Source organism: Echiichthys vipera (assembly GCF_963691815.1).
Source record: "Echiichthys vipera genome assembly, chromosome: 1".
Taxonomy (NCBI): Eukaryota; Metazoa; Chordata; class Actinopteri; order Perciformes; family Trachinidae; genus Echiichthys; species Echiichthys vipera.
Window position 1 is genome coordinate 19286356 of NC_139826.1, and position 27422 is coordinate 19313777.

At 40.8% G+C, this 27422-nt stretch overlaps 2 protein-coding genes across 2 annotated transcripts; one reads left to right on the forward strand and one right to left on the reverse strand.

Moving 5' to 3' along the window:
- Positions 1-506: 506 nt before the first annotated feature.
- LOC310947607 (saccharopine dehydrogenase-like oxidoreductase) lies at positions 507-13261 on the forward strand. The gene is made up of 12 exons (XM_083914473.1): positions 507-812; positions 2504-2616; positions 4478-4558; positions 5852-5981; positions 6139-6188; positions 6395-6525; positions 7762-7879; positions 8400-8519; positions 8660-8716; positions 10292-10403; positions 10672-10753; positions 11392-13261. The coding sequence occupies exons 1-12, from the start codon at positions 614-616 to the stop codon at positions 11480-11482; spliced, it is 1284 nt and encodes a 427-aa protein (XP_083770599.1). The 5' UTR covers positions 507-613; the 3' UTR covers positions 11483-13261.
- Positions 13262-18424: 5163 nt separating this feature from the next.
- Positions 18425-27029, reverse strand: gcfc2 (GC-rich sequence DNA-binding factor 2). The gene is made up of 18 exons (XM_083913046.1): positions 26687-27029; positions 25377-25478; positions 25113-25292; positions 24572-24820; positions 24305-24405; positions 23905-24056; positions 23027-23210; positions 22360-22483; positions 22214-22265; positions 21761-21858; positions 21280-21479; positions 21041-21185; positions 20429-20550; positions 20093-20169; positions 19737-19803; positions 19460-19606; positions 19215-19351; positions 18425-18929 (listed from the first exon to the last, which is right to left on the reverse strand). The coding sequence occupies exons 1-18, from the start codon at positions 27003-27005 to the stop codon at positions 18797-18799; spliced, it is 2589 nt and encodes an 862-aa protein (XP_083769172.1). The 5' UTR covers positions 27006-27029; the 3' UTR covers positions 18425-18796.
- Between the last annotated feature and the right edge of the window lie 393 nt (positions 27030-27422).

Consider the following 27422-nt stretch of genomic DNA (forward strand, 5'->3'; position numbering starts at 1 on the left):
ATACAAGCATGAATAAGTGTATAAATAAAATAATGAATACATAATTAAATAACTAAATTAATGAATTAATAAATGCCGGAATAAATAAATGAATGCATGAATATATGTATGAATAAATACAATAATAAATAAATGCATAAAAAAGGGGATCAATAAATAAATAAATGTTTTACATCTATTTCTACATTTTCTTCACCTACATGTATTTATTAATGTATTTGTTGAGACTTAAGTCATGTTTATTCCTCCATTTTTCAGTATTGTGAATGTTTCTGGAGCATCGAAGTGTATTGATTTTTTTCAATAGCATTTTAGAAAAGTGTAATCATAGAACATGGAGGGGTGATTCACTTCACAGAGCACCTGAGTGAAACCATCACTTTATTTCAGCGCCATCTGCTGGAACCCTCCAACAGCGAAGACCCAGTTCCTTTGCGCATGCGTTGTTTTGGTGTCCCAGCCTCGCCCCACTAGCCTCGGCATTAGCCTTGCTGCTGCTGCGGAAGTAGACACAGACACGCTGTCAGAAGAGCTCGCAGTCGCTGTCTCCTGTCGTCCGTGTGTCAGAGAGCTGCAGGTGTCGTTCAGCTCTTACAGCCCCTTATCGTGGACCATGGCGCGCGTTGAAACATCCCCAAGCAGGCCGTACCAGCTGGTTATCTTCGGAGCCTCCGGGTTCACGGGCCAGTTTGTGGTGGAGGAGGTGGCCCGGACTGTGTCCGAGGGTCCGAGAGGGACCCTGAAGTGGGCCGTGGCAGGCAGGAGCAAGCAGAAGCTGGAGAAAGTCCTGGAGCAGGCCGCCGGAGTCCTCAGTACGTATCTGGACAATCCTATTAGTTGTTTCTAGAACCGACTATCCTGCAACAGGGAGTGACTGTTAAGTGGTTTGGTGTCAAATGCAAGGATAATGTAGTTGTCCATAATAGTGATAAAGAATATTTAGTTTTTCTTAGGCAAAGCCACATAGTTCAACCCCGACCCTTCTGACTAATCTGTTGTGATAAGTGATGGTGATAAGTTTAACATGACTTTGAACCTAAACTCTGACTGAACTCCAAAGTTCAAGCGAGGTTGCAACAAAAAGTTAGTCATTTAATTTAAACAGTGGGAGTTTTTGTTACATCCATATAAATAATATTATCATAATTATTGATGCAGTCAGGAATCACTCAACTAATAATAACTAACTGATAACCTGTCTGTCCTCAGGGGTGCATGTCTACATTTGTTTACTTTGTCTAACTAATAGAAGCTAATTAAAAAGAATTATGAAATTGAATCGTAGAATATTTAAAGAGTATATGCTGCAGCAAGTCATTTTTTGTAATCAGTAAATGTTTATATTTCTGCTTGATACTGTAAATGATTAACCAAACACACTTTAAGTCAGTTTACCTTCTGGTGATCAGTTTTTTGTAGTTGTTTATCTGATAACTTAACTTAATGATTAGTCTCATTATGGATTAATCTCTTAAGTAGGTACTCAATTAATTCATTGATTTATATATTTGGCAAAATATGTTCCCATCACAATGAGGCCTCTAGAGTCCATGTTGACATTGTAGGTTCTTGTTTTGTCCAACCAACAGTTCAAAAGTCAAAGATAAACAAGTTACGGTTAAACAAAACCAAGAAAAACGGAACGAGGACGAATGTTTATGCCTTTTGCATTAACAGACTACTTAAATAGATACTTTTTCAAATACTTAGCAATTAATATTTGCTGATTGACAGTAATAGAATCCCCCTAAAAGCAGTTAATGTATCAAATGTGTGACGAATATTTACTGAATACCCGTACACGGTGTGTTTAGTGTGCCAGTAATTTTCCAGGTTGACTGTTTGTATCCATGCAACACTCTAAACATGGAAAGTGAAGTCCATCAGGAGTTATTCCTCTGTCATGATAGTAATGTGAGTTTCCAGAGGATTAGATAGTTATTCTGTTGTCTGCTCAGGGAGTGGACAACAGCTGACGGAACAAACCTGCCCACTGTACGATCCCCGTGTGTGACAGCGCTCACACAGCCTGACAAGTTAGCCAGTCATTCAGGAAACACAGAAAACTGCAGTTTAAACAGAAATGCGGCCTTTCTCCCACCAGCCCCAAACTGCTACAGTGACACATTTAAAACCAGCTTCTATTTTCTGATGCAAATTCTCTCCCTTATAAAGTACATTTAAAAAGACTGCAGGGTTGAAAACTTTATACATTTCATGCAACACTTCTTGTGGCCTATTTTTGTGTTTAGCCTCTCTCACAGTATCAGAATCATCTTTAATGGCCAAGTATTTGTACGCACACAAGGATTCTGACAGAAAGCTGAACAAAGAAAAATACACGTTGTTTTTACACATTAGGTATACAGTAAAGACATTTTAACACAGATCATAAATATATGTGTGTGTGTGTGTGTGTGTGTGTGTGTGTGTGTGTGTGTGTGTGGTGTGTGTGGTGTGTGTGGTGTGTGTGGTGTGTGTGGTGTGTGTGGTGTGTGTGCAGGTAAGCCTGAGCTCAGGTCAGAGGTGGACATCCTCGTGGCAGATGTAGAAGAACCAGACTCCCTGGCAGCCATGTGCAAGCAGGCTGTGATTGTTCTCAACTGTGTGGGGCCTGTAAGTAGATCAGTTCACAGAAATATACATTTTTCTTTAACACACAGAACTTGCTTCGTCTTATTATACAAACTATTTTTTCCTCACATCATCTCACTGCACTGGTATGTTGGCAATTTCCTTTCTCATCATCGTAGCACTGTTTTTCTCCCTCTTCTCAAACACACACACACAGACACACAGAGCAGCCTTTATTTACATAGAGTTACAGCACACAATAACATTTATTGTGTCAAAGTCAGAATGAAAGTAGGTTTTCAGCACTGCTTTGCGTCCTGAGCTTCATTCAGGTTCTTGTTCCAAACCAAATTATTCCGTTTCTAAACTTCTAATGCTGCTCAGTTGAAGCCAAAAGCAGATGGACCGACTGATCTTTCTTTTCAGTTTCACTTTATAATGACAATACAAAGCCACTCATCATTTCCTGTTTGAGTATAAAGGTAATAAATAGGATATTACCAGATTGTTAAAACCACATACTATTCTGTAAACCAAACGTCCTACGCAGTAGTCAAGGGAACAATGAGTGTTACCTGTGAACAATGTACCTCGCTCTGCAAGTTGGTCTGTGTAGTGTGAAGATTACTTATGAAGACCACAAACAGAAAGCCAGCTCATAAGAAGAATCACTTCCATGTTAGATGGAAGGGATACTGTAGAGGGCTATTATTGCTCAGACAGGAGGTGTTGAATCCCCCTGAAGGGATTTAATTTGCAATAATGACCCGCTCGCTCAACTGTGCCATAGTAACGGTCTGTTATTCATAGCGGCAGATATATTCTGATAGAATGGCGATGTCAATCAGAATCGAGTAGTCAGCAAAGCTGTGTAATAATGAACACGAATATATAAAAAGACATTTGAGCACAATGAACAGGTTCAACTGGATTCTGCAGCTGCTGTGTTTCTGTGTGAAAGCCAGTCAGGGATCATGTTGTGCAACTTTGGGGCGATGTGCCGATCGAGATTTAGGGGGGCATAGATACAATGAAACAGCGGGGAAATAAATTAGGTATGAAGAAATATATGGTTTCTGCATCGTCAGGGGCCTCATACAGCCTTCACCCTTGGCCGACTTTGTGTGTGAAGGGTTAGGCCGTCCGGTGGGAACAACAAGCGATAAGACCTTGAGATGTCCAGTCGTCCTGTGATATGCAAGGGAAGAAACGACCCTTTTATGACTTGGTTACCCAAGACATTATAGATATAAGATGAGACAAAGTTTTGTTTCTTTAAGCTGTTGGTATGGCGGTGTTGATGCATGCATGCTGCACCCATTCCTTCTCTTACATCAGACTTGTGTTAAATACATATGATCAAATACGTCAAGGACGGCTGATTGAGTTTTATTAATTATAAAGAAGATTGACCAGAAGTTAGTGCTGGTTGGTTTTGCCAAATATTTTTATCATGGTTTTTGGACTATTTACATTATGTAAAAGTATTTTTCTCATGACTTGGCCTTAATATAGGGTAATTGTGGCTCATTCTACTGTCTGGAGTGTTTAGAGTATAAAAACATGCAGTTCGGTGGTGTGTTTCAAATTGTTCATATGTTACAAATTGTTGTGTGACATGGTGTTGTGCCTTGTTAAAGAGTGTTAATTGTGGGGTTATGAATTGTTGTGTTAAAAGTTATAACCGTTTATAAGAAGGGTATTCAGTTAATAGGGGTCATGGGCTCTCAATACAACCTTAGCGCTCTTTGCCATTTATTATATTATTTGTTTTAATGCCTATCAAAGAGATATAGCATATTGTTTCAGCTATACTGGTGTGGCAGTATATAAACAATTAATTTCATAATTCAGTGCATTAATTCTTGTGTGTGTGTGTCTGTGTGTGTGTGTCTGTGTGTAGTATAGGTTATACGGCGAGCCAGTGGTCAAAGCCTGTGTGGAGAACGGAGCTCACCATATTGACATCAGTGGAGAGCCTCAGGTATGGTACCCGTAGTGCCATATTACTTTTTTATGGCGTGTGCACAATATTAATCATTACGTACAGTATAGTATAAAGCATTACAGTGTACTGGTTGATTTTTTTTTTTGTTTGTTTGTTTAATCTCTTTTTTCCCCCTCTTGCGGTCTGAATCTCACTAATCAGAATAGATGCTTTTAATTTAATAACGCATGTTCATTAAACAGAGTTTTGCCCTCCTTTCTGTTTTATTACCATGTTTTCCTGTCTGAGAGACCTGCCTCGTCTAAACTCTTGTCTAGACAATACAGGTTAAATGCATTTAAGTTATTGACCTCTCTACTCTTTTCGTTTTGCATAATATTTGTGGTTTCAATCCAGTAAGAATTTAATTCTTCTGTCTCTGTGTGCATGTTGTCAGTGGACATTGCATGGATCTTATCCTGCAGATGTCCTAACATTCAGCTTTTGTGTGAATTAATTTGACTCAAATGGGAGACGTGCTGCGTTTCATGCTGTAGCCTGTTAGACAAAATAACCTCTCACTTGGTCCCATGACAGCAGTTTTCCCTCGCTGTCAGGCGGCTCTCTGACAGCCTGACTTGATGTTTATGTGTGTCTCAGATCCTAAAGAGTCTCTGAAAGCTTCACTAAATACCTCACCACCTTCATCACAAGGACCGAATCACCATTTCTGCTCATTGTTGATTATGTTCCAAAAATCTGTTGAATTGAATACATTATACATGTTTAGTCTGTATGATATTTGTTGTTTGTATGTCTGGAGTTTTGTAACAAAAATTGTTTCGCAGGGCTACACGGTGGTGTAGTGGTTAGCACTGTCGCCTCACAGCAAGAAGGTCACAGGTTCGCATCCCGTCCTTGGCCTTTCTGCATGTTCTCCCCGTGTCTGCGTGGGTTTTCACCGGGTACTCCGGTTTCCTCCCACAGTCCAAAGACATGCATGTGTTAGGTTAATTGATGAGTCTAAAATTGCCCGTAGGTGTGAATGGTTGTCTGTCTCTGTACGTCTCTATGTGCCCTGTGATAGACTGGCGTCCTGTCCAGGGTGTACCCCGCCTTTCGCCCGATGTCAGCTGGGATCGGCTCCAGCACCCCCGCGACCCCGACCCCGGGATAAGCGGTTGAAGATGAATGAATGAATGAAAATTGTTTTGCCCCGGGGATTATTAAAGTATTTCTGATTCTGATTATAGAATAACTAACAGGTAGACTAAAAGAAAAGCATTTTGTGTATGTGTTTCTATTTGTGCCTCGACACATTTCTGTGTGTTTCTGTCTGGCTGTGTGCAGTTTCTGGAGGGTATGCAGTTGAACTACAACAGTCCGGCAGCTGACAAAGGTGTGTACATCATAGGGAGCTGTGGATTTGACTCCATACCTGCAGACATGGGAGTCCTCTACACCAAGGACCAGTTCAAGGGTATGCACATACTGACATACACACAAAAACACAGATGCATTAAAAAGGAACCCTCTCTGACACTGATATGCAGTAGTCTACTTTTTCTGCTGCTATTAAGGATTTATTCACCGTAATATTAGCTAGTTAGAGTGTATGTATGTGTGTTCCTCCACAGGAACGCTGACTGCAGTGGAGAGCTTCCTGACTTTCGGCTCAGGAGAGGAGGTAATGTCACTACATTACCCATAAGTCCAAGCAGTGGACCAGCTTATCTTCCCCCATTTTTGTAAACTCATTTCTTATATTTATGTGACATCACAGTGTCTTGGTTTTCATGTCTCCTTGTTTATGTCCTCCTTCATTGAATTCATGCTCTCACGTTCACATTTTCTCCCTTTGTTTGTGTGTGTCTGTCTGTGTTTCTCTATCAGGGCGGATGTATCCACGATGGCACGTGGCAGTCAGCCATCTACGGTTTTTCAGATAGCCAAAACCTCCAGAGTCTCAGGAGGAAGTTTAACCACAAAGCTCTCCCTACTGTTGGCTCCAAGCTCAAACGCAGGTACGTCCAGTAGAAATGCCTTTTAGCTTTCTTCAAAATAAAGCAAATAACTTTTCCTCACTGGAATCCTTCGGGAAATCAATATTATATTGGCTAGTTCACAATTATGTTTATATTCAGAGCCAAATGTAGGCTATTCTTCTAATTTTTGGAGACATTTTGTCATTCCTGATGTTTTTGCACAGAAACAAGGACTGTGGGCTTTGCCTCGCCTCTTATACATTACTAGCCTGTTAGGAAAGGATATTTTAATATATGAACAGCACGTAAAAACTGCAACCCCAGCTGTGACACGGTTTGTCTTTGTTTTTTCTGCGCATCATGTCAGATTGCGTGGCTGACAGAAATCTATCATTAAAATCAAACATAATGTCACAGAGAAGTGGCGTACTTTCAGGAGAGCCTTACGGCCAACACAGACATCGATATTTGAGAGTTTAGAAATCCAATAGAAATATATTATCCAAAATTGTTTTAAAAACAAATAAATATACTGTATAAGGCAATGTGTTCTATTGGGATCCCTTAAAGAGTTAAAGATATGGACTGAGCACTGTACATTTTGAAAAAAGTGTCATTGGCCTCTGGTGGAAAATCCATGTAGTGGCAACAGTGTTTTTAAATGGCCTCAAACATTTGTTTGGTATTTTGGTTTCTTGTTACTTATCAGCCGATACCATCATCTTCAACTTCTCAGCTTGTCCCTACTGGGGTCGCGGGACGCTGGAGCAGATCCCAGCTAACGTTAGGCCTGAGGCGGGGTACACCCCGGACAGGAAGACAGTATTGCAGGGCACATAGAGATGAACAGACAACCATTCACACCTGCGGGCAATTTTAGAGTCATCAATTAACCTAACACATGCCTGTCTTTGGACTGTGGGAGGAAGCTGGAGACCCCGGAGAAAACACACTCAGACACGGGGAGAACATGCAAACTCTACACAGGAACCCTCTTGCTGCGAGGCAACAGTGCTAACCACTACACCACTGTGCTACCTTATCAGGCGACATATACGCTTATATTCTATATATATGGAAATAAGATGGTAACTGACAATAATATTGGTCTGCTGCGACCAGTGCACAATCCTGTGTCTGGTGCAGTGGAAACACTGGTGTGTACTGAAGGACTGAAACAAAACCGAGCATGTACTACAGTTTGCCCCCACACGTTTTCACATCACTGAAAATGTTGTGTTTTCTCACCGTGTATTTCTGTGTGTGTATTTGTAGGGGAACTTTGTTCTACAGTAATGAGATCCAGCAGTATACGGTGCCATTCATGGGCTCTGATCCATCTGTTGTGAAGAGGACTCAGCGCTTTCTGGTGGACGAGCATCAGGCCAAACCGGTCAGTCTTTAATTTCCTTTTTTCTTTTTACTAACACTTTTCCTTGAGTGAGTCACATGTAAAAGTAATTCTTACTAGATTGTTCTAGACGCTGGTGTGTCTAATAATATGTCTCAGTACTATAGATGTAATCAATTTTGATGTTTTGGTTTGAACCTGACTGTGTTAATTGGGATTTTCCAATCCAGCGAGAATGTTTATATGGAAAATCTGGGATTAGTGACGAACCTGCAGCTAATTTCTTTTGGACAAGACATTTTGATCACAGGTATCATTCCCACGCTCCACTTCTGATGGTGTAACTTGTAGCGAAGAAAATCATTCTCACCCATTCTTCTCATTATTTTGACTGTTTTTATTAGTTTTTACTTAAAACATTCAGAGTCACCACGGTGTGCAGGAACACTCCCTCACCAGTCTTGTTTTCAGGTTAGGATGGCCCCAGCATGGACACAGTTGGTATATTGCTGCCTCTGCTACATTTGTCGAGCATCAAATAATCTGGGATTGTTTTCTTTAGGTTCAGTATGGAGCGTATGCAGGAGTAGGAGGTATTGGCAACATTATCAAGATGATGTTTGCTGGCATGATGTTCTGGCTCTTAGTCAAGTTCAGTTTTGGACGCAACCTGCTCATCAAGGTAAACAAACATGACATAATTCACTTTACATTTTGCAACTGTCTAACTGAATTATCCAACTTATCTTGCAACAAAGAAATTTGAGTGAATGTTTACTGTAGGTGCTTATATCCGTCTTTTGTTTATACCCACCTCCTCAGCACCCAGAGTTCTTCTCCTTTGGGTTCTTCTCTAAGGCTGGACCGACTAGAAAGCAGGTAAAGTGTGATAAAACACAGGGCTTAAAGCAAGAAATGATCTCTGAGCCTGCCTCTGTGTGTTGGTTAAACAGACACACTGGCCCTCATTTATCAATCTTGGGGCGCAGATCTGAGCGCAGAATTGGTCGTAGGAAAGGACCCACATGTGATTTAAGAAACATTCGTATCGGACCAATCTCAGCGTACGAATGAGCGGGCCTTGATAAATGCGGCGGCTGAATTTGATCGTCATTAACATGTTAAGCCCTTAAATATTCCTGGTTCGAAGGCCTCGCCCACTGAGGTCAAACATGTAGAGGAGAAACGCAGGGAAGAAAAGACGTTTTTCCAGCACAGAGATCGGCATCCTGACATCCGAGATGGAGCAAAATAAAGATGTGCTTTTTGGCAGTCTTAAGAGTGGAATAAAAGGGGCCCATCAAAACGCTGTATGGAAACAAATAACGGAGGCAGTCAACCTGAAGCAGCGCTCCACTGTGACCCGTGTGCGTGTGTGCGCACTGCTGAACTTGCGCTCCTGCTCTGTAGCGGGGTCTGCCAGCGGGGTTATTAGGTATTCTGTTAGAGAATACCTTTGTAGTCTAAGAGAACCATACCAAAATGTTTATCATCTGATACCTTTTTTGATTTAATGCAATTTATCGAGGGTAGCCACCAACCGAGGAGATTGGCTCTGCAAGTTGGCTTTCCTTTTCATTCATTCATCTTCAACCTTGTCCCTGTCGGGGTCGCGGGGGGCTGGAGCCGAGCTGTTTTAAATATAAAAGAATCGTGTGTGTGTGTCCCTGGCCACCTGGCCACCACGTTTAAAAGCGATAGCTTGGCACCACAAATCACCTAATCATTCATAGATGGTGCCTTCAGACGCACATGAGTACAATCAATTGCTCCAACCACAATTTTATTTTTTTAATTTGTTTTAAGAATCCGTTTTGATCTGTTCTTAATATGTGACTGCTTATGCTTAATGACAGCTGAGGTTTGTTAATTATTTTCAGACAGATTTTGCTGTGCTGCACCGCAAATACACAGGCTCAAATGTGCGTACACGACCTCAGACCAGACGTGAGATTTGATCGTAGCTCCCGCTCACGTCCAAATTGATAAATGCCGAAGTTTGCCAGGAAATGGTCGTACGCACGTTTTTCTGCCGTACGTTCGTTTGATAAATGAGGGCCACTGTCTTTATCCCTGTGCGTAAGTATGAGACGGTGAGGGGCGTGAAAAAACACACGTCCCTGCACGTCTCCAAAATAAGGAGGAAACTCCAGGCGGAGGGCCGGGTCTCTGCAGATACAGTACAGACACCACTACACACTTGTAGTGGGTCGTAAGTGATGATTGAGAGGGATTACCGTAGGATAATACTACATATTATACCTTTTAAGTTTGATGTAAGTTACAACAAAAAGAGGTGTATACACTCAGTTAATGCTCTCCCTGTGATTCTGTTCATGAATATGCAACAAATCCATTTAGTTAATGTACAAGAGAACACTAAAAAGATTATGCTGTTTTCTGAAATGTGTTGGTGTGTGTGTGTGTGTGTGTCTGTGTCCATGTATGTATTAGATGGAGGGTTCATCCTTCCAGTTTTCTTTCTATGGAGAGGGCTACACAGAGGGGCAGGACCCCTCCCAGGGAAAACCTAATGCCAAGATCCACACACTGGCTCAGGGACCAGGTAACTAAAAATCCCAGATTGTACTTGATGTCAACAATGGATACTGTGGTTTTCCTCAAAGACCCCAATAAACTCTCCATTAATACAGGAATCTGATGTTAAAACTAATTGTAAAGTGAATATGGAAATCGACCATATTTTAATCAATACTTGTTTCTGTCAGTTTCTGTCCTAGCTGGGTAATGAGGCAATGTAGCCCAAACACTCAGTTCAACACCTTCCTTGTTGTGTCTAATGCTTTTTGAATTGTCTTTCTGTTTTTCCTCAGAGTGTGGATACGTGGCAACACCCATCACCATGGTACAGGCTGCTCTAACAATCCTCAACGAACCCACAGCCTTGCCCAAGACGTGAGTCATCGTCACACACCTTTACACCCAAATACAAATATAGCACACAACATGAACTATTAATTCAACTCTGCACTTTGCTCAATTGATTTTCACCTCCGAAATCAATCTCTTAATTACTTGTACTATTCCTGGATGAGCTCATGTGAGACTTAATACCTGGGCCGCACATTTAGATGATTTCTATTCCCCAGGCCCAGTCCACGTGTTTGGTTCCTGGGGTTTTTGTTTGAGTTTTCTGAGAATTAAGTTTTTCAATCCATCCATGTAAACAGGGGCTTACATGTCACAACATCATCATCTGCAACTCCCACAGGAGTTGGGTGATTGATAATCTATGAATAACCAAATGCCAGTGTAATGTGTTAATGCTGAAGACAAAAAAAGAAAAGAATACATTAAATAAAATGACAATATAAAAGTTCTTCCAGGAAACAAGAGTGAGCTTAACTGGGATATTTTTTGATCATCGTGTTGCAAATATTGCTCCAGAATTTCTATTTCTGCTTTATCATAATCTATAACTATGTCACGATACACTATTTATTTCATATTTTACAGTGTACTGTTTTAACAGCCCTGAATTCCACAAGTGATCAAATTTCTGAGACTTGGGTATGAAATCCTTTCATTTCCAGGGGAGGAGTTTATACTCCAGGAGCTGCTTTTGCAAAGACCACACTGACGGATCGCCTGAACAAACACGGCATCCAGTTCTCTGTCATCTAAAGTTTGTCCCTCTCCCTGATGCCGTACTCCAGGTTTCCTCAGCACTTACTAACTTGCATAATAACAACTGGGAAGTTTCTGTTTTTTGAAGTCCTCACAAGAGCCTTGACTAGACATGGAGTGCACTTTCACATTAAGTTCTAACACCGTTTTTGATGGTTCTTTCTGCATTTATCTTTTTCATTTGTTGAGAAACTTGCCAGTCTCTCTTTTTGGATCGAATGCATTATTAACTCTCTGCTTGTAACACAAATGGCACAGCTGCAGCAGCATTACCCAACCAAGGAGCATAAAAGCGTGAGTGTTTAACTTGGCATCTGACTAAGATGATGGCAGGGTTTGGTACTCTTAACTTTATATAATTCTAATTCATATTTGTACCTAATTGGACGGAACATGGTTTAGTACCAGTTCCTCACCATCACTGCACCATTAAAAGAAACATGTACATGGCCCTTTTATCCTACAAAAGATTGGTAAGTGACATATTGTACGGACAGAAATTAAATTCATCAAATGAGCAGAATTATCTTACTACACTGTATCCGACACATCATTTGGATAATTAGACTTTTCCTCAGTTGCCACACCTTCATGATGCAGCCTATAAGGTGTTTACCTTACGGCCCAACAACAAATCCCATGTTGTCTTGACGACCTGTGTCATTAAAATAGCAACAGTAAAGCAGGCTGATAGCTTCATAGTATTAAATGTAACTGGACTATATTACCTGTGGCAGGATTGAGGAATATTAAAGTAGGTTAAATTCAGTGTCACTGTCAGCTGTAACCGTGTAACAAAAAGTCTTTTTTAAGTGTTGTCCTTGTGACATGCTGTAGCTTCATATGCACAAGATTAGGGCTGCGCTCAAAATATTAATACAGCAATATATATAGTGACGTACTCCTTTCCCATGTGTGTATTGATGCAGATGCTGTATGACGGCAGTTTTGAAAAAAAAAAACATAGCCCATAGTGCACAATAATGCCAACAGGTGGCAGCCGAGGCCAATCCATATTACAGAGTGCTACAGAGTCTCAATTCAAAACAAACAGTCATTCAAGGATGTGAAGTTAAAAAAAAAGTAAGAATATTTTATTTGCACTTGTTATTAACTCTGGGATATGAAACACACCGTTTAATTTTCCTTTTTAAGATCTGTGGGCCTGGATTTAAATGTTGTATGATCGCTGTTAAACAGAATAATAAGGAACAGCACTTTGTAGTAAATTTTAGGTAGGACATGGTTATTATTCAAAATCAATGCGTATTGTGATACACATCATATTGTGGCCTCTGTATCGTGAGGTTCTAGGCAACAGCTGGTTCTAACAAGATCATAACTCACTAAGTAACACTAACATGTAGCATTCTGATTGCTTTGTTTTGACAGTTAATAGTTGGAGCATCACTAAATCATCCTCCTTTCTTCAATCTTTATTTTTCTGTAGCTGAATGTTGCAACAATTCCCCGTTTTGAGCCTCGTCCAAAAATGCATTCAGTTGTTTGTGCACAAAACGGCATGAGTTACTCCATGAGACTGATCGGATCCTCTGTACCGTTTTGTTAAGAGTGTGGAAAGTTTGACTTTTTTTTTTTTAGTTTGATGCTCCTACTGACTGGAATCGTTTTATTACAGTATCAAAGTGATAGTAGTTCTTGTTTTTTCCTGTTTCAGTGTTTGAGCATCATGTGCATGGGACAGTAAATGTTCTGGGGTTTTGTTTTGGTGTGATTTGCTTTGTATGGGCCTCATAAATAAAACCAACTCTGCTAATAAAAGTTGTGTCTTTTATGGAAACAGTCTGACATGCACATAATGCATTTCCTGTCCACTGGAGGGTTTTCGAGATCAGTGGTTTACATTTAAAAAGACATGTTTTGAAAATCAACCCGTTATTTCACACCCCTGCTGGATTATATAGGGAAAGGTTGTCATACATGATCACAAGGTTAGTTTCTGATCCACTAGACGACTAATAATCATGCATCGTGGTACACCCTCTGTTGCAAGAGAATCTAAGAGCTTCAGCTGCAGTTCACAGGAAGTGTCCAATTTCATGTTTTACAAATTTGAAAATCGTTTTGTGCTTTTTAAATCATTCCACAACTTTTGTGTTTTATATCTGGCCCTCTCACAGGGATGAAGATGACATACTTTGACTCAATCTGTTATTTTATATATTGCACACACTTGCAAAGAGGTCCTATACACTATGCATCACATGGAAAGATGTCCAAGTAGGGCTGCCCGAACAGGTTTGTCAATGCCTGGGAGGTGAGCTCCAGGTCACATCCATCTTTGGTCCGTATGTGGGACTGAAGGGAACCAAGAAAAGTTCCTACAGACTGAGCTACATACACCCAAAATAGGCTCCAGGGTTAAGGCGTGAACGTACTGTCATCTCTAAAATAAAAGGCATCAAAGAGTCTTAAATGCATAAAAAAATACTGAAAATAAAGGCTATGGGCCTACACAGCACCTTCAAATGTATGAAGAAGTGAGAAAAGTCCTCAATTAAAGATCACTTGAGCTTTGTGAAATTAAAGTGGTCATGCAAATATTTCTCTGAATATACACAACTTTCCACTGACAACATTCATCAGTCAAATGAAGCCTTTTGCAAGCCAGGTGTTTGCTTTGCTGTAAGGAGTGTGAGTGTTGGGCTATAAAAGGAAAGGGGGCAGCTGTACTGCTTAAATGACAGGTGAGCAGCACAAACAGCACTGCCACAGAAGTAGATTTTGAAAACGAAAGAAAGTTGTCGAGATCTGTGCTGGCGGTTGCACATCAGCCTGAGGAACCATGTCCACTGATCATCTTAATAATTCTTTACTCAACGGCTCCTCCTACAGAACGTGTGCGGCCAGGCTGCTATATGACATAGATTATGGTGCTTATGCTACCACCATCTTTCTGCTGATCAACTTTGCAGTGGGCTTACCAGCAAATATATGGATGGCTTGGCTAATTTGTCATGGTGCCAAAGAGGTGTTGGTCTCAGAAATCTTTCTCCTAAGCTTGGCTGCGTGTGAGATACTTCACTGTTTGGGACTGCCAGCACAGCTGTTCTGTTACTACAGCTCTGAACGTGTCAGTTCTGTTCTCTCTGTTCTGTTGACCGAGCTGTGGATTCTGATGTGGGTCGGCCGACCCGTTTTCCAGAGCTGTATCTGTGTGGACCGTTACATTGCGGTGGTCCACCCTTTGCTCTTTATCAGGTAAGTACGTTTGAACTGATTTCCTACTGTCTTTAAGTCAGATCTGTGAGAATAAGTCCTATTTTTTGTCCCCCCCCTTCTTAGGTTGAAGCTCTTTAAGTACAAGGTGGCACAGTGTGGGCTGGTCTGGTTTGGTTTCATTTTGACCATTTTGCTTATATGGAAGCTTTCAGACAAAGGATTCCACTGGCTGATGTGGTTTATTCCTTTGCTGTGCATGCTTATTTTCTGCTCCATCTCAGTTCTGTGGTCTCTGAAGCGGCCCGGTCCAGGCGAGAGGACGGGGGACAAGAGAAGAGGTGACAAGATGAAGAGAAAAGCCTTTAACATTATTTTGGTTCAACTGGCTTGTTTTTTGTTCAATTATCTACCCATGATGGTCCTTCCATATTTGAACAAAGGGATTCCTATTTCAGGTACTGTTTTGGATATCACTATCAATATGGGATTGGTCTGTGGGCTCATCCAACCCTTATTTTACCTGCACAGAGCTGAGAAGCTACCCTGTCAGAGAGCAGTGACCCGAAGAGTAAACAGGCCGAAATAACTTCTAAACTTATACTAGATGTACAGTGAAACAAGAAAAATCCCCTGACCAACCCTCTGTCAGTACTTCGACTCTTACTTTGTATTTATTTATGTACCTGGAGTGAAATGCAGTTGAAGGCAAGCCTCAGTCCATGTAACTTGATATATTGTCTTTGCTGGTGTGCATGCGGTTTGTGTGGAGGCCAGCCACCATAGACCAAGATAAATGTCAGCGCAGGTGTCCCAGGTAATAATTTGCCTTAGTAAAGGTTAGTAAAATTAGTCAAATCATTTGTCACAGTGTTGTTTTGGTGTGATGACAAGCTGAGTTGCTTGTTGGACTTTCTGTAAATTGTATATGTAACTGAATATTCATTTAAGTAGTAAATCAACGCAGAATATTTCCTTCTGCTGAGATGGATTTCCATGCACAAATCTATGAAACTTATCCATCTTGGCAGATAATAACAGTTCTCATCTTCTACAATTCTCATTATCTGTGGTGTACAGCAAAGTCCCATTTTAGGCCCAAATATATTTTCTATCTACAAACCGGATTCCAAAAAAGTTGGGACACTATACAAATCGTGAATAAAAACTGAATGCAATGATGTGGAGGTGCCAACTTCTAATATTTTATTCAGAATAGAACATAAATCACTGAACAAAAGTTTAAACTGAGAAAATGTATAATTTTAAGGGAAAAATATGTTGATTCAAAATTTCATGGTGTCAACAAATCCCAAAAAAGTTGGGACAAGGCCATTTTCACCACTGTGTGGCATCTCCCCTTCTTCTTACAACACTCAACAGACGTCTGGGGACTGAGGAGACCAGTTTCTCAAGTTTAGAAATAGGAATGCTCTCCCATTCTTGTCTAATACAGGCCTCTAACTGATCAATCGTCTTGGGCCTCCTTTGTCGCACCTTCCTCTTTATGATGCGCCAAATGTTCTCTATAGGTGAAAGATCTGGACTGCAGACTGGCCATTTCAGTACCCGGATCCTTCTCCTACGCAGCCATGATGTTGTGATTGATGCAGAATGTGGTCTGGCATTATCTTGTTGAAAAATGCAGGGTCTTCCCTGAAAGAGATTACGTCTGGATGGGAGCATATGTTGTTCTAGAACCTGAATATATTTTTCTGCATTGATGGTGCCTTTCCAGACATGCAAGCTGCCCATGCCACACGCACTCATGCAACCCCATACCATCAGAGATGCAGGCTTCTGAACTGAGCGTTGATAACAACTTGGGTTGTCCTTGTCCTCTTTGGTCCGGATGACATGGCGTCCCACATTTCCAAAAAGAACTTCAAATCGTGACTCGTCTGACCACAGAACAGTCTTCCATTTTGCCACACTCCATTTTAAATGATCCCTGGCCCATTTAAAACGCCTGAGCTTGTGGATCTTGCTTAGAAATGGCTTCTTCTTTGCACTGTAGAGTTTCAGCTGGCAACGGCGGATGGCACGGTGGATTATGATCACTGACAATGGTTTCTGGAAGTATTCCTGAGCCCATTCTGTGATTTCCTTTACAGTAGCATTCCTGTTTGTGGTGCAGTGTCGTTTAAGGGCCTGGAGATCACGGGCATCCAGTATTGGTTTACGGCCTTGACCCTTACGCACAGAGATTGTTCCAGATTCTCTGAATCTTCGGATGATATTATGCACAGTTGATGATGATAACTGCAAAGTCTTTGCAATTTTTCGCTGGGTAACACCTTTCTGATATTGCTCCACTATCTTTCTGCGCAACATTGTGGGAATTGGTGATCCTCTACCCATCTTGGCTTCTGAGAGACACTGCCACTCTGAGAAGCTCTTTTTATACCCAATCATGTTGCCAATTGACCTAATTGGTGTTAATTGGTCTTCCAGCTCTTCGTTATGCTCAAATTGACTTTTTCCAGCCTCTTATTGCTACTTGTCCCAACTTTTTGGGGATTTGTTGACACCGTGAAATTTTGAATCAACATATTTTTCCTTTAAAATGATACATTTACTCGGATTAAACTTTTGATCTGTCATCTACGTTCTATTCTGAATAAAATATTGACATTTGCCATCTCCACATCATTGCATTCAGTTTTTATTCACAATTTGTGTAGTGTCCCAACTTTTTTGGAATCCGGTTTGTACATGCTACACTACAAATCCTCCGTCTCTTTTCATTTTCATTGCTACGCAGACAACACACACGTACCTTCCCCTGAGACCTGGTGACCCTGAGCTTAGCTGCTGTTTTAAATCGTCTCAGCGATGTCAGCTATTGGATGGCAAATTTTCTTCAATTCAGAAATCATATTGTTCAGTCCCCAAACAGTCTTAAATAGAGTGACCATGGTCTTTTGACTGCGTAGGTGAGACCCTCTGCCAGAAATGTGGTTTAATCCTGGCCTCTCTCCATTGGCTCTCTGTTTGATTGAGAATTGATTTGAAGATTCTCCTGTTCACTTTTAAAGCATGTTTGGGTCCAGCTCAAAGCTATACAGCAGAGACGTTTACTCCTTAAGTGCCTATTTGACTGCATCTTTGTCATCAGGGCCTCCGGACTCTTTTAAAACACTACTAAAGACCAATTTCTATATTTGTGATGTCATCTTTTTAATCTTTTCATTTTTTATTCCTTTTTTTTCCCCTCATTTGTACTTTTAATAAACTTTTAACTTTTAAACAATGGTTGTTTTCATGTCTTCTCTTTATGTTTATGGGTCTTTCGTCTTCTTGGTTTTATTTAACATAATTTTTTATTGCTTTAGTTTGGTTTCTGTTATTATATTGCCTTCCGGGTATCAGGCTTTTGCTTGCTTTTGTCTGTCAAAGCACTTTAAACTATACAGGTGACTTATAAATTAAGTCATTATTTACAGAGATATCCTGTTTTTTTGCTGTCAATAACATCACCTCTTCCATGACTGCACCATTAAGAGTTGACCTAAATAAGACACTGTTTCATTATGCTTTCTCTAAACCTAAACAAGATAACCTCCTGTATTGATTTCCATGGTGACGTCTGCTTCAACCATTTGACCTTGGCCATAAAGGATCTTAACATCTTTAGAGAAAGCAGCTTTGCCATGAACTTCTTTTCAAAGTGAGATGATTGAGTATTAGCAAGTCAACTTAAGTGTAAATAACCTTTGACATGACAGGAAATGTAATCCAAACTAGATATTTTAATAAAATACAAATATTTATTCATAAAAATACAGTTATCTCCTGTACAAATGAGACAACCAATTGTTCATGACTAAAAATGGCAGGAAGGTGAATTATGTAGTGGCTCGTGCCACCTCACACACCATTATATATGTATGCATTGTTTTCATTCTGCAGTTTGGCCAAAGTGCTGGATTGACTGTACCTAGGTCCAGACCTTTGAATCTGCCCACTACACTGAGTTGACTGATGGAAACAGAGTTTATGAGTTTACAATTCTGTCTGATATCAGTGGCTTTCTAAAACAGTAAGACAAAATTTCTTTCATGGCTCTTATGTGATCTAGTTCACAGTTCCTCTCCTGCTGTCCAATTACAGTGTACTTTCGTTTGTTGTTCATACGGTCTCTTGGTTCAGCAGCTGGTGAGAGTAGATGACATCTTCATAGTGGTACTTCTCTGCTATCGCCATGATGGAGTCATTGCACCTGATTCTACTCAAAATCTGCAGGACTTCAACCACAGAAGACCTACAGCAGACGGGGACATACGAGAGGATTAGAGCTGTGTGTTGTTATCAATGTATGAACAGAAGTCATGATATCTGCATGAATTTATTCAAATAAATCTTGTCACATTTTAATTTGTCAAATGTATGTGTATGTATTTGACAGTTGCTTGGCTGCTGAAAGTAAAATTTAATGACATGATACACTGACATATTGGAGAATTTTTTTCCATTTCACTGTAACTAAGTTGACCTTACAGTCATTCACAAATCACTCGTATGGAAACACGCACTGTTTTTTTATTACCTGGTGTTTGGATCTTCAGGAGGTTGATGTTTGCAGAGGCTATGCACTTTCTGAACTAGGTAGTTTCTGAAATTCTGGAGCTGAGGCAAACATGCATTCTCCCCTTTGAACCAAGAGAGCGGCAGACTATTTGCTATCTGGAGAAACAGAGAGACAAGAGAAGTAGTGTGAGGTTGAGCAAAAAGAAAAGTGCGCGGACACCAAACATAAACAAATTTCACAATAAAAATGATCAGTTAAAACACCTCTCTGCACGCATGGACAGCATTGTTGTACAGTGTCTGACTGCACACGGTGATCATCAGGTATCGATTCAGCAGTTTGTCCAACATCAGCTCCTTCAAAACAGACTCAGGAAGCAGCAAATCCCATTTTCCCATGTTACCTAGTAGCTAATATAAACACAAAACAATAAGGATTAACAAAAAGCAGCCTAGAAACATTTTACTCACAACGTGTAGAGACTGAGAAAATAAAAAGCACACAAGTGATTTAAAAAAAACATTTGTTAGAGAGCAGTACTTTTATGGCCGTCCAGAACTGTTGATCCCTGAAGTGAACCTGAGGAGTCGACCTGTCTTCTAGGAACCTGGTTAAAAAACAGACAAACACCATAATTTACAGATTGAAAATATCACAGAACATCATAAAGTAATTGACATTACTATTTTGACTGACCTGATCTTCAAACAATACAGGTTAATTATAGACAATTTGCCGGCCGTAAACAAGGAAAGGCATGTAAGAGCATGGGCTGCTGGTAAGAAAAATGTCCTCAACAAGGATGATAGAGGTGAAGACACACCTGCTTTCCCCTCGTTAGTCATTCAAATTATCACTTAGTGTTTAAACTGAAAGAGGCAAGAAAAGAAACTGACTTTTTGGGGTACAGAGGGATGAAGACGTCTTCATCGACGCAGCTCTTCATTCGGCTGATCACAGCCTCTTTGAATGCCTGCATTGGACAAACACACCATCATTAACATAAACATCCTTATATACTGTACTGTGTGTTTGACAAGCACATTATTGTTTACCGTATGTTAACTTTGCTTTTCAGATCATATCTTGATTGTTGGATGTATATAGATAGATCTAAAATAGCTGTGGAGCTTGGGACGTGTTGCTGGAGTGTTACTTTTAAACGTCACAAATGAGTTAAAATAGCAAAGATGATTTCTGTTTTTTAAACTTAGTGTAAGTGTTTGCTTTACCTTGACTGGTTTACTCTGCTCTCCTTCAAAGATGGAGTAATCCTCATTCAGTCTGTGACAAATGTCAGCTAGACAGACTGACTGATGGCGGGACGTGGGATCCCACACCAGCTCCACATAGGCTATGCAAGGACAGAGCAAAAAAAAAGAAAAGAATGTGATGTTTTTGTAGTTTGACACATCTATGGTCTGAAAACAGACAGATGAGGTTCAAATTGATAAATCAAGAACTGAATGCTAGCCTGCTTTCCATTGTTTCTGGAACAGGCAGGGGAAGAACAGGAAGGCAAGGGGATGAGGGAGACAAGGAACATTTTGTTCTTAGAGAAAGAGAAAACAGGTCCAGCAACTAGTAAAAATACTTTTTTTCCTCCTGGAAATCATGAACAGACTTGTTGTGAAGCCAGACTACACTGAGTAAAGTGGCATTTCTGATCCATCGTTATAGCTCCAAGGCACTTGCACCATCAAACAGCCTTTACCAATCGCTAGGTGCTATTTCTCTTGTATTTTAATATATTATTCTTTATTTTATGAGTTCTGGATATAAAAGTGTGTGAATGAGAGAAGGAAACGCCACATAGCATGCATAAGTGAGCGTGTGTGTGTTACCTGTTATTTTGGAGAGAACAGTCTTTTCTATGACATTAGACAGTGTCTGCCTGTCTATGTTCTCTAGCTCCTCATGGCCATGACCATGACAGAAGGTCTCCACTGCTGAGAACCACGGGAGGTTTTCAAAGTCCCCACTATCGTCCTGAAACACACAAATTACATTGGACACATCACATCATAAGTTGCGTTATAGCGTCTGATTGTATGTATGGGCTGGTGTCTGTGTCCACGTGTACCTTTAGTGGGTTCCACGGCAGTAGCTGATGCCTTATGATGGGGTTCAACAACTTGGGCAGACACAGAGCGATGTAGGCACTGTGGTAAGAATCAGAGTAGGATCCTCTCCATTCTTCAAACCGGGACAGGATTTTTTTGACATCAAAGAAATCGTCCTGGACGTCAGAAAACACCGCGTGGGACCTCGACAGGATATCAGCTGGAGAGGGAGCAGAGGGGAAAGGAAAGGGAGTCAGAGAAAAGCAGCCAAGAGATCAGCCTGGACTAGTTTCTTCTACCTATGAAGAAAACGTTCTAAAACTTCTAACGAATGTAAGAGAGAAAGAGGAAAACCAAGAGAGACAAAATAAAGCTGCAGTAAAGTATAGACTTACTGTATATTACAGTGTCGCAGAATTTTAATATATTGCACTTTATCGTGTTAAATCTGTTCAAATAAAACCCCTGTTTATAGGTTGAAGCGATTTAAATCCTTCTCACCGATCTTCTTCTGCAGCTGCTCCTGCTCTTCTGCTGAGGGCTGCAAGTCTTCTGGTATATTGACATTTTCTTCAGCTTTAACACCAGAGTCCGCCCCACTGCAACATGTCAGACAAATATACAAATATCTGTGTAAGAGTAGAGCGCAGCACCTATTTCACCTTGTAAATCCCTCTCATTTTGTTAGCATTTCTAATTTACCAATACAGCAAATTGTGTTGTTTGTGTATGAAATATATTAAAAATATGGGGGACAAAATTAACCCAAGAAGAAATATTAAAAATCTTGCCTATCTATTACCTTTGTAGGTGAACCATTGGTTGATATGTGTGGATGTATACAATTGGTTTTCTTTCATATTGTTTTACTGCTTCCCTCTACGTGCACCAAGCAGGTGCAGTGTCAGAAACCCTGGCTCTGCTTATCATGATAGATACATTTATTACACTCACCCTGGAGTTTGTGTTTCATTGGTTGAGTTTCCACTAAGTTCATCTGTGCCATCTGAAAAAAGTGAGATCAAAACAATCCGGTTAATGTGAATAGTACTTCCAGAGACACTAGAGACCAGAGGCATGGACATGCAGATGTTACTCACAGCTGAGCTGCTGCAGGCGGTCAGCTTGCTCCTTGATCGTCTGTCGTCTCTGTGCCAACAGCTCATCCATCTGCTCCGAAAGCAGCGAATGCAACTCCAGTTCCAGTGAGTTGATCTCAACAACCTGTCAACAAATCACCAAGTATCCTCAGTCAGCAAAAGATCATAATGTGTCTTCAGCATGAGGGGGTGGGTTATTTCTGAAGCTTTCAGTTGTTATATTCTTGCCAAGGTGTAGAGTTAAACTGTCCAATACAAGCTGTGACTGTTAAACAAAACTGTCTGATTATGACAGAGAGCTTTAAATGGAAGGAGACAAACAAAAGTTTATTGTGTAAAATGTGTCTGCTCTTACTTCCACTTAATCATTACATGTGGCATAAATACACAAAATGGTCACATAAGGTACAATGATTACAATATGAAAACCACTCCATCCAATTTGGCCAAAACCTGAAGCTTACCAACCAGCTAGAAAACTAACTAGCTTACTGTTGGGACCCGCAACCTTCTCTCACAGACGCTCTGTTTTTTGTTATACTGTCATCATCTTGGAAGGGCATAATTTAAGGCTCTTTTATATCAACTTAATTTATTATTTGACACATTTGCTTTTATATGACAGTTAAAAGTGCACATTAACTGAACATATTTACTAATTTCTGACCTTCTCCCGTAGACACTCCACCAGGTTGTGGACATAGAGGGTCATGGCTCTGTAAAACTTCAGCTGTCTCTCTGAGGAACTTTCCTCCAGAGTCTCCACGGAGGTTTTGGCGCTCTCGACATCGCCCTCCATCCTCCTCAGCTCTGCCTGCCGTGCTCTGTGCACTTCCTTCAGGGAGTCTAATCTAAAGAGAGGACAAAAAACAAATCAGAAAGAGATGCTGTGTGAAGTAAGGAATACACAGTTATATGATTGATTACAACACATGTACCTCCACAATAATACGTAATTTCAGACCTATATGATTCATGAATGTTATCACAAAGTCAAATTGATGATGTGGTGCAACAGTAAAGGCTATACACGATAAGCGGTAAAAATGCGCTCCGCCGTCTGTTCCATTCATTTTCTATAGAGGAGGCGGCAGCGCCCATTGTAGCAGCACCACCCAGTGTAGTGGCGCGGACCGCTCAGATTTGCCTCTCTGTCGCTGCGCTCAAAGTTCAACATAGTTGAACAGTGAAGTTCAACATAGTCGCTGACCCTTTCAAAAGGTCAGATTTGAGTGTGACGTTTGTGTTTCCAACATCCAAGTCGGCTAGAAAGATGGAGGAAAACTTATTGTGTGTCCGAGTTTCCAAACTATTTAACATTACATTAAAGTCGTATCACGATCTCGGAAGAATACGAAATGTAGGAGGTTTATCAGCACTCAAACCAGGTCTGTGGATCGGCAGTTTACGAGCTAATGGTTGTTCTAATACTTACGTTGATTTAGCCTTTTACTGGGTCTCTGTGCCCAACCTCGCGGTGAGCTTAGCGCAAAAAGCTGATCACGTGAAGGCCCCTTAAGGCAAATAAAGCCTGAAGAAACTTACTTTCCAGTGATCCTCTTCTTGACCATTGAGATACTGATAAGAGGAAGAGTCTTTGGGATTCTGACCCCTGTTGATCTCTTCTTTTGACGTTGCCTGTCTCGCCTGCTGTTACTGTTACTGCTGTAGCAGCTGGATTCACTGCCAGACGGGCTCTGAGAGGAAGAAAATAGGAGAAAGGATGTCAAAGATGCAGCACTGAGGGGAGAATCTTGAATCTTCACAAAAAGAGACTATTCTGACATACACCTGATTTTACACTAAATGGGACAAGAGTTCAAAATAGAAATAGCGAAGCACAGAAAAATTACACTAAAAACAAAGAGGAAAACGTAACAGAAAAAACATTAATTGAAGAAAATATGGGAAAAAGAGTAAGAGAGCTGCCTCAATCTATTCCTACCTGATCTCCTGGCCGTCTCTTGACTCCCTTCTCAATTTGTGTCTCCTCCCAAAGTTCCTGCTCTTCTCCATCAGTTCCTGAGAGACTTTCATCACTTTCTCCTAGATGGCAAACAATATACAGAATAGTACACATCACAAACACACAATTTGGTGCAAAAAGAAATTAGAGCTTCTCAGACAGCCAGCCTATCACGCTGGTCAAAAATACCAATTCTGTGTTAAGCTTAATATCCCAAATACAATCACTTCTCTCTGCCACTCATACCAAGTTTCTCTGCAATCCTCTCTCTAATACTCTTTAATCTTGGGGCAAACTCGATTCTTCTCTCATGATCATCCGGCTCGTCATCATCGTCATCGACTTTGTCTTCTTCATCTTCCCTACTGTAGTGATCGGGGGTGCTACCAGCTGAGCTGTGGCCATCTCGACCCAGGGAAATGAATTCTTTCTTGGCTCGGGTGGCGCGACGCTGCCACCTTGCTGCCTTGATTGCTTCAGCATTAGGGATAACCACTGTAAAGACAAATCAACTTTTCACTCATACCATACACACACTTGTACAAATCCGCTCACACCAAACAGACCAGATACAGTATAGCGAGCAGAATGAAACCTATGTAATATTTATTACAAACACTGTACACACAGCCATCTCTTATATCATGCAGCTGATGTGTTGTAGGAACCTGTAGCCTCCATATTGTATGTTGATTTTGTCTTTTCTAAAAACATTATCATGCACACCAACAACCATCTATGGACTTAAAAGACATTTATAGTAGTACACTACCACAAAAACACATACCTGGTTTTGTAGCAGAGCGACTGGAGTCGGAGGCTGAGCTAACTGAGGGAGACCTGGCATCACCTTTATCACTCTCACTGTCATCGTCAACGTCATCATCATCATCATCAGCAGCATCTTCATCATCATCATGACTGTCATATTCTTGCCTGGGAGAAGCGACGCCTCTACCCGATGGCCCTGGGAGAGAAGATTAATTTACAACCACTTGTGTTTTGTTAGAGTATATAATTAGTTACACTGATTACACAGTCAGGTGCCCACCTGTCCTTTGGCTGGTCTTGGCAGGTGAGGCCTCCTTCCTTCTTATTTGAAACAGCACAGCTTTATCAGAGGACTTCTTCAGTTTAAATGTTGGTCCCTCAGCTAAGACAGTAAAAACAAGATCAGAGATCCATGAGCAAAAACTTGCAGTTGAGCCACTATTGACTGCTCCTAAACGCAGAGGTAAAATCCCATATGTTACCAAACTATTCTGATTAAATGTATTTAATATGTATTTTAATAGGTCTGTATATCTTGAGCCTTACTAATGTAACAGAAATCCTTAATCATGCGGTCAAATTAAGGCAAATATATTTAAAGATCAAGACTTCTGCTCCTCTGCTTGATGTGTCCGACATGTTTTTGTCTGCAAAAAAGTATCATTTCCACAATAAAATCCTTAAAAACTCAGTGTGTGTGCACTGGTGGCTTCAGGTTTCTACATCACAGCGGTATAACTTTGGACCAGAATCTGAATCCGATCACTGCTGAATCCGATCACTGTCCACTTATCTCTTTTCTGCAATACAGTTCTGTTCATACCTGTTTTAAGTCTACTGCGGGTTTACATCTTATACACCCGTTCACATTTCTGCTTACATCTGATACACGCATGTCTTTCTACATCTCACGCCGACGATGTTCTCTGTATCTAACCTGTACTAACACACTAACATCCTGACACTTATTCTACCTGTACTAACACACTAACATCCTGACACTTATTCTACCTGTACTAACACACTAACATCCTGACACTTATTCTACCTGTACTAACACACTAACATCCTGACACTTATTCTACCTGTACTAACACACTAACATCCTGACACTTATTCTAACCTGTACTAACACACTAACATCCTGACACTTATTCTTCTCTTACACTTTATTCTTGTTGATAGGTTAAAATGTTATTGTATAGTTGCACTGTCGTTATTTGCTGCTCTGTGTGCCCTGAATTGCCCCCCGGGGACAAATAAAGTTTTTGAATTGAATTGGTTGTGATGTCACACATCCTTCTTGTAGACCCCGCCCCTTACAATAAGATTTTCAAAGAGCACTGAGAAACTTTCCACGCAGATTAATGTGAAAACATCCGTCTTATGGCAAACTCTGCACCGACATCATTCTGTACAGTGAAGCTCAAACATCCAATTGTAGGGACAACAAGAAAAACATATTTTTGAGTGGAGGGGACTTTAAGGTTTGTTTTGATCCTCACGTTACTAACGTTCGTTACCGTTAGTACTCGTCTAGCTGGAGTCCATCTTTAATATTGTTGGTATACTAACACTAACTAACGTTACCTTCTTTGTCGTCAGAGAAACTGAGGGTGGACTTGGTTTTCTTCTGAAATCTCTCTCTCTCATTATTGCTCTCTTCTCCTTCCTCTGTATCTTCCAGGGACTCCCCGTCCTCTCCGCCACTGCTGTCCGGTTGGGGGGACTTCTCCCGCTTGGAGCTGCAACTAATGCCGCGGCCCTGGACGAGTTTAAACGGCTTATTTACCGAAACAGGAGCTTTTTCGTTTTCCTCTCCATCTCCTCCGGCCTTCTGCTCGTCCTCCTCGTCACTGGACTTCTCTTTTCTCTGCCGAAAGTTCCTCCGGGGCTTTTTATTGAACATTTTTTGGTTCACTTACAGGAAGGTAGTAACTCACCGTGGTGGTACGTTAAGTCAGAAATCGCTTGACAACGTCGCAAAACATAACGTAAAGTATACTATGGGTTATGTAGTTCGTGTGAAGGGCTAACCACAGACTGCCGACTGTCTATGGGCTAACTACAATGTAAATAAAACTTAAGCAACTTTCATTTTCTTTTACACAGTTCAGATTTTAACAGTTATCAAATCATTTTCACATAAGGCTGTGAACTGTGACGTAGGCCATATTAACCGGTTAGGCCGTCGTTATAGGGATCAAGGCTACTGGAAGGAGGCCGGGACATGACACGCAGTATGACACATGCGCAGTAACATCTATCATAATAGATTAGATGGAAGTATTATGTTTAAGAGTTGTGATCTTGTCATCATACTTGA

Coding starts and splice junctions, on each gene's coding strand:
- LOC310947607 (XM_083914473.1), top strand. CDS start 614: ATGGCGCGCGTTGAAACATCCCCAAGCAGGCCGTACCAGCTGGTTATC. Junction 813..2,503: donor GCAGGCCGCCGGAGTCCTCA/GTACGTATCTGG, acceptor GTGTGTGTGCAG/GTAAGCCTGAGCTCAGGTCA. Junction 6,189..6,394: donor CTTTCGGCTCAGGAGAGGAG/GTAATGTCACTA, acceptor TTTCTCTATCAG/GGCGGATGTATCCACGATGG.
- gcfc2 (XM_083913046.1), bottom strand. CDS start 27,005: ATGTTCAATAAAAAGCCCCGGAGGAACTTTCGGCAGAGAAAAGAGAAG. Junction 25,293..25,376: donor CAAGACCAGCCAAAGGACAG/GTGGGCACCTGA, acceptor CTTCTCTCCCAG/GGCCATCGGGTAGAGGCGTC. Junction 24,406..24,571: donor GAGGATTGCAGAGAAACTTG/GTATGAGTGGCA, acceptor TTTGCCATCTAG/GAGAAAGTGATGAAAGTCTC.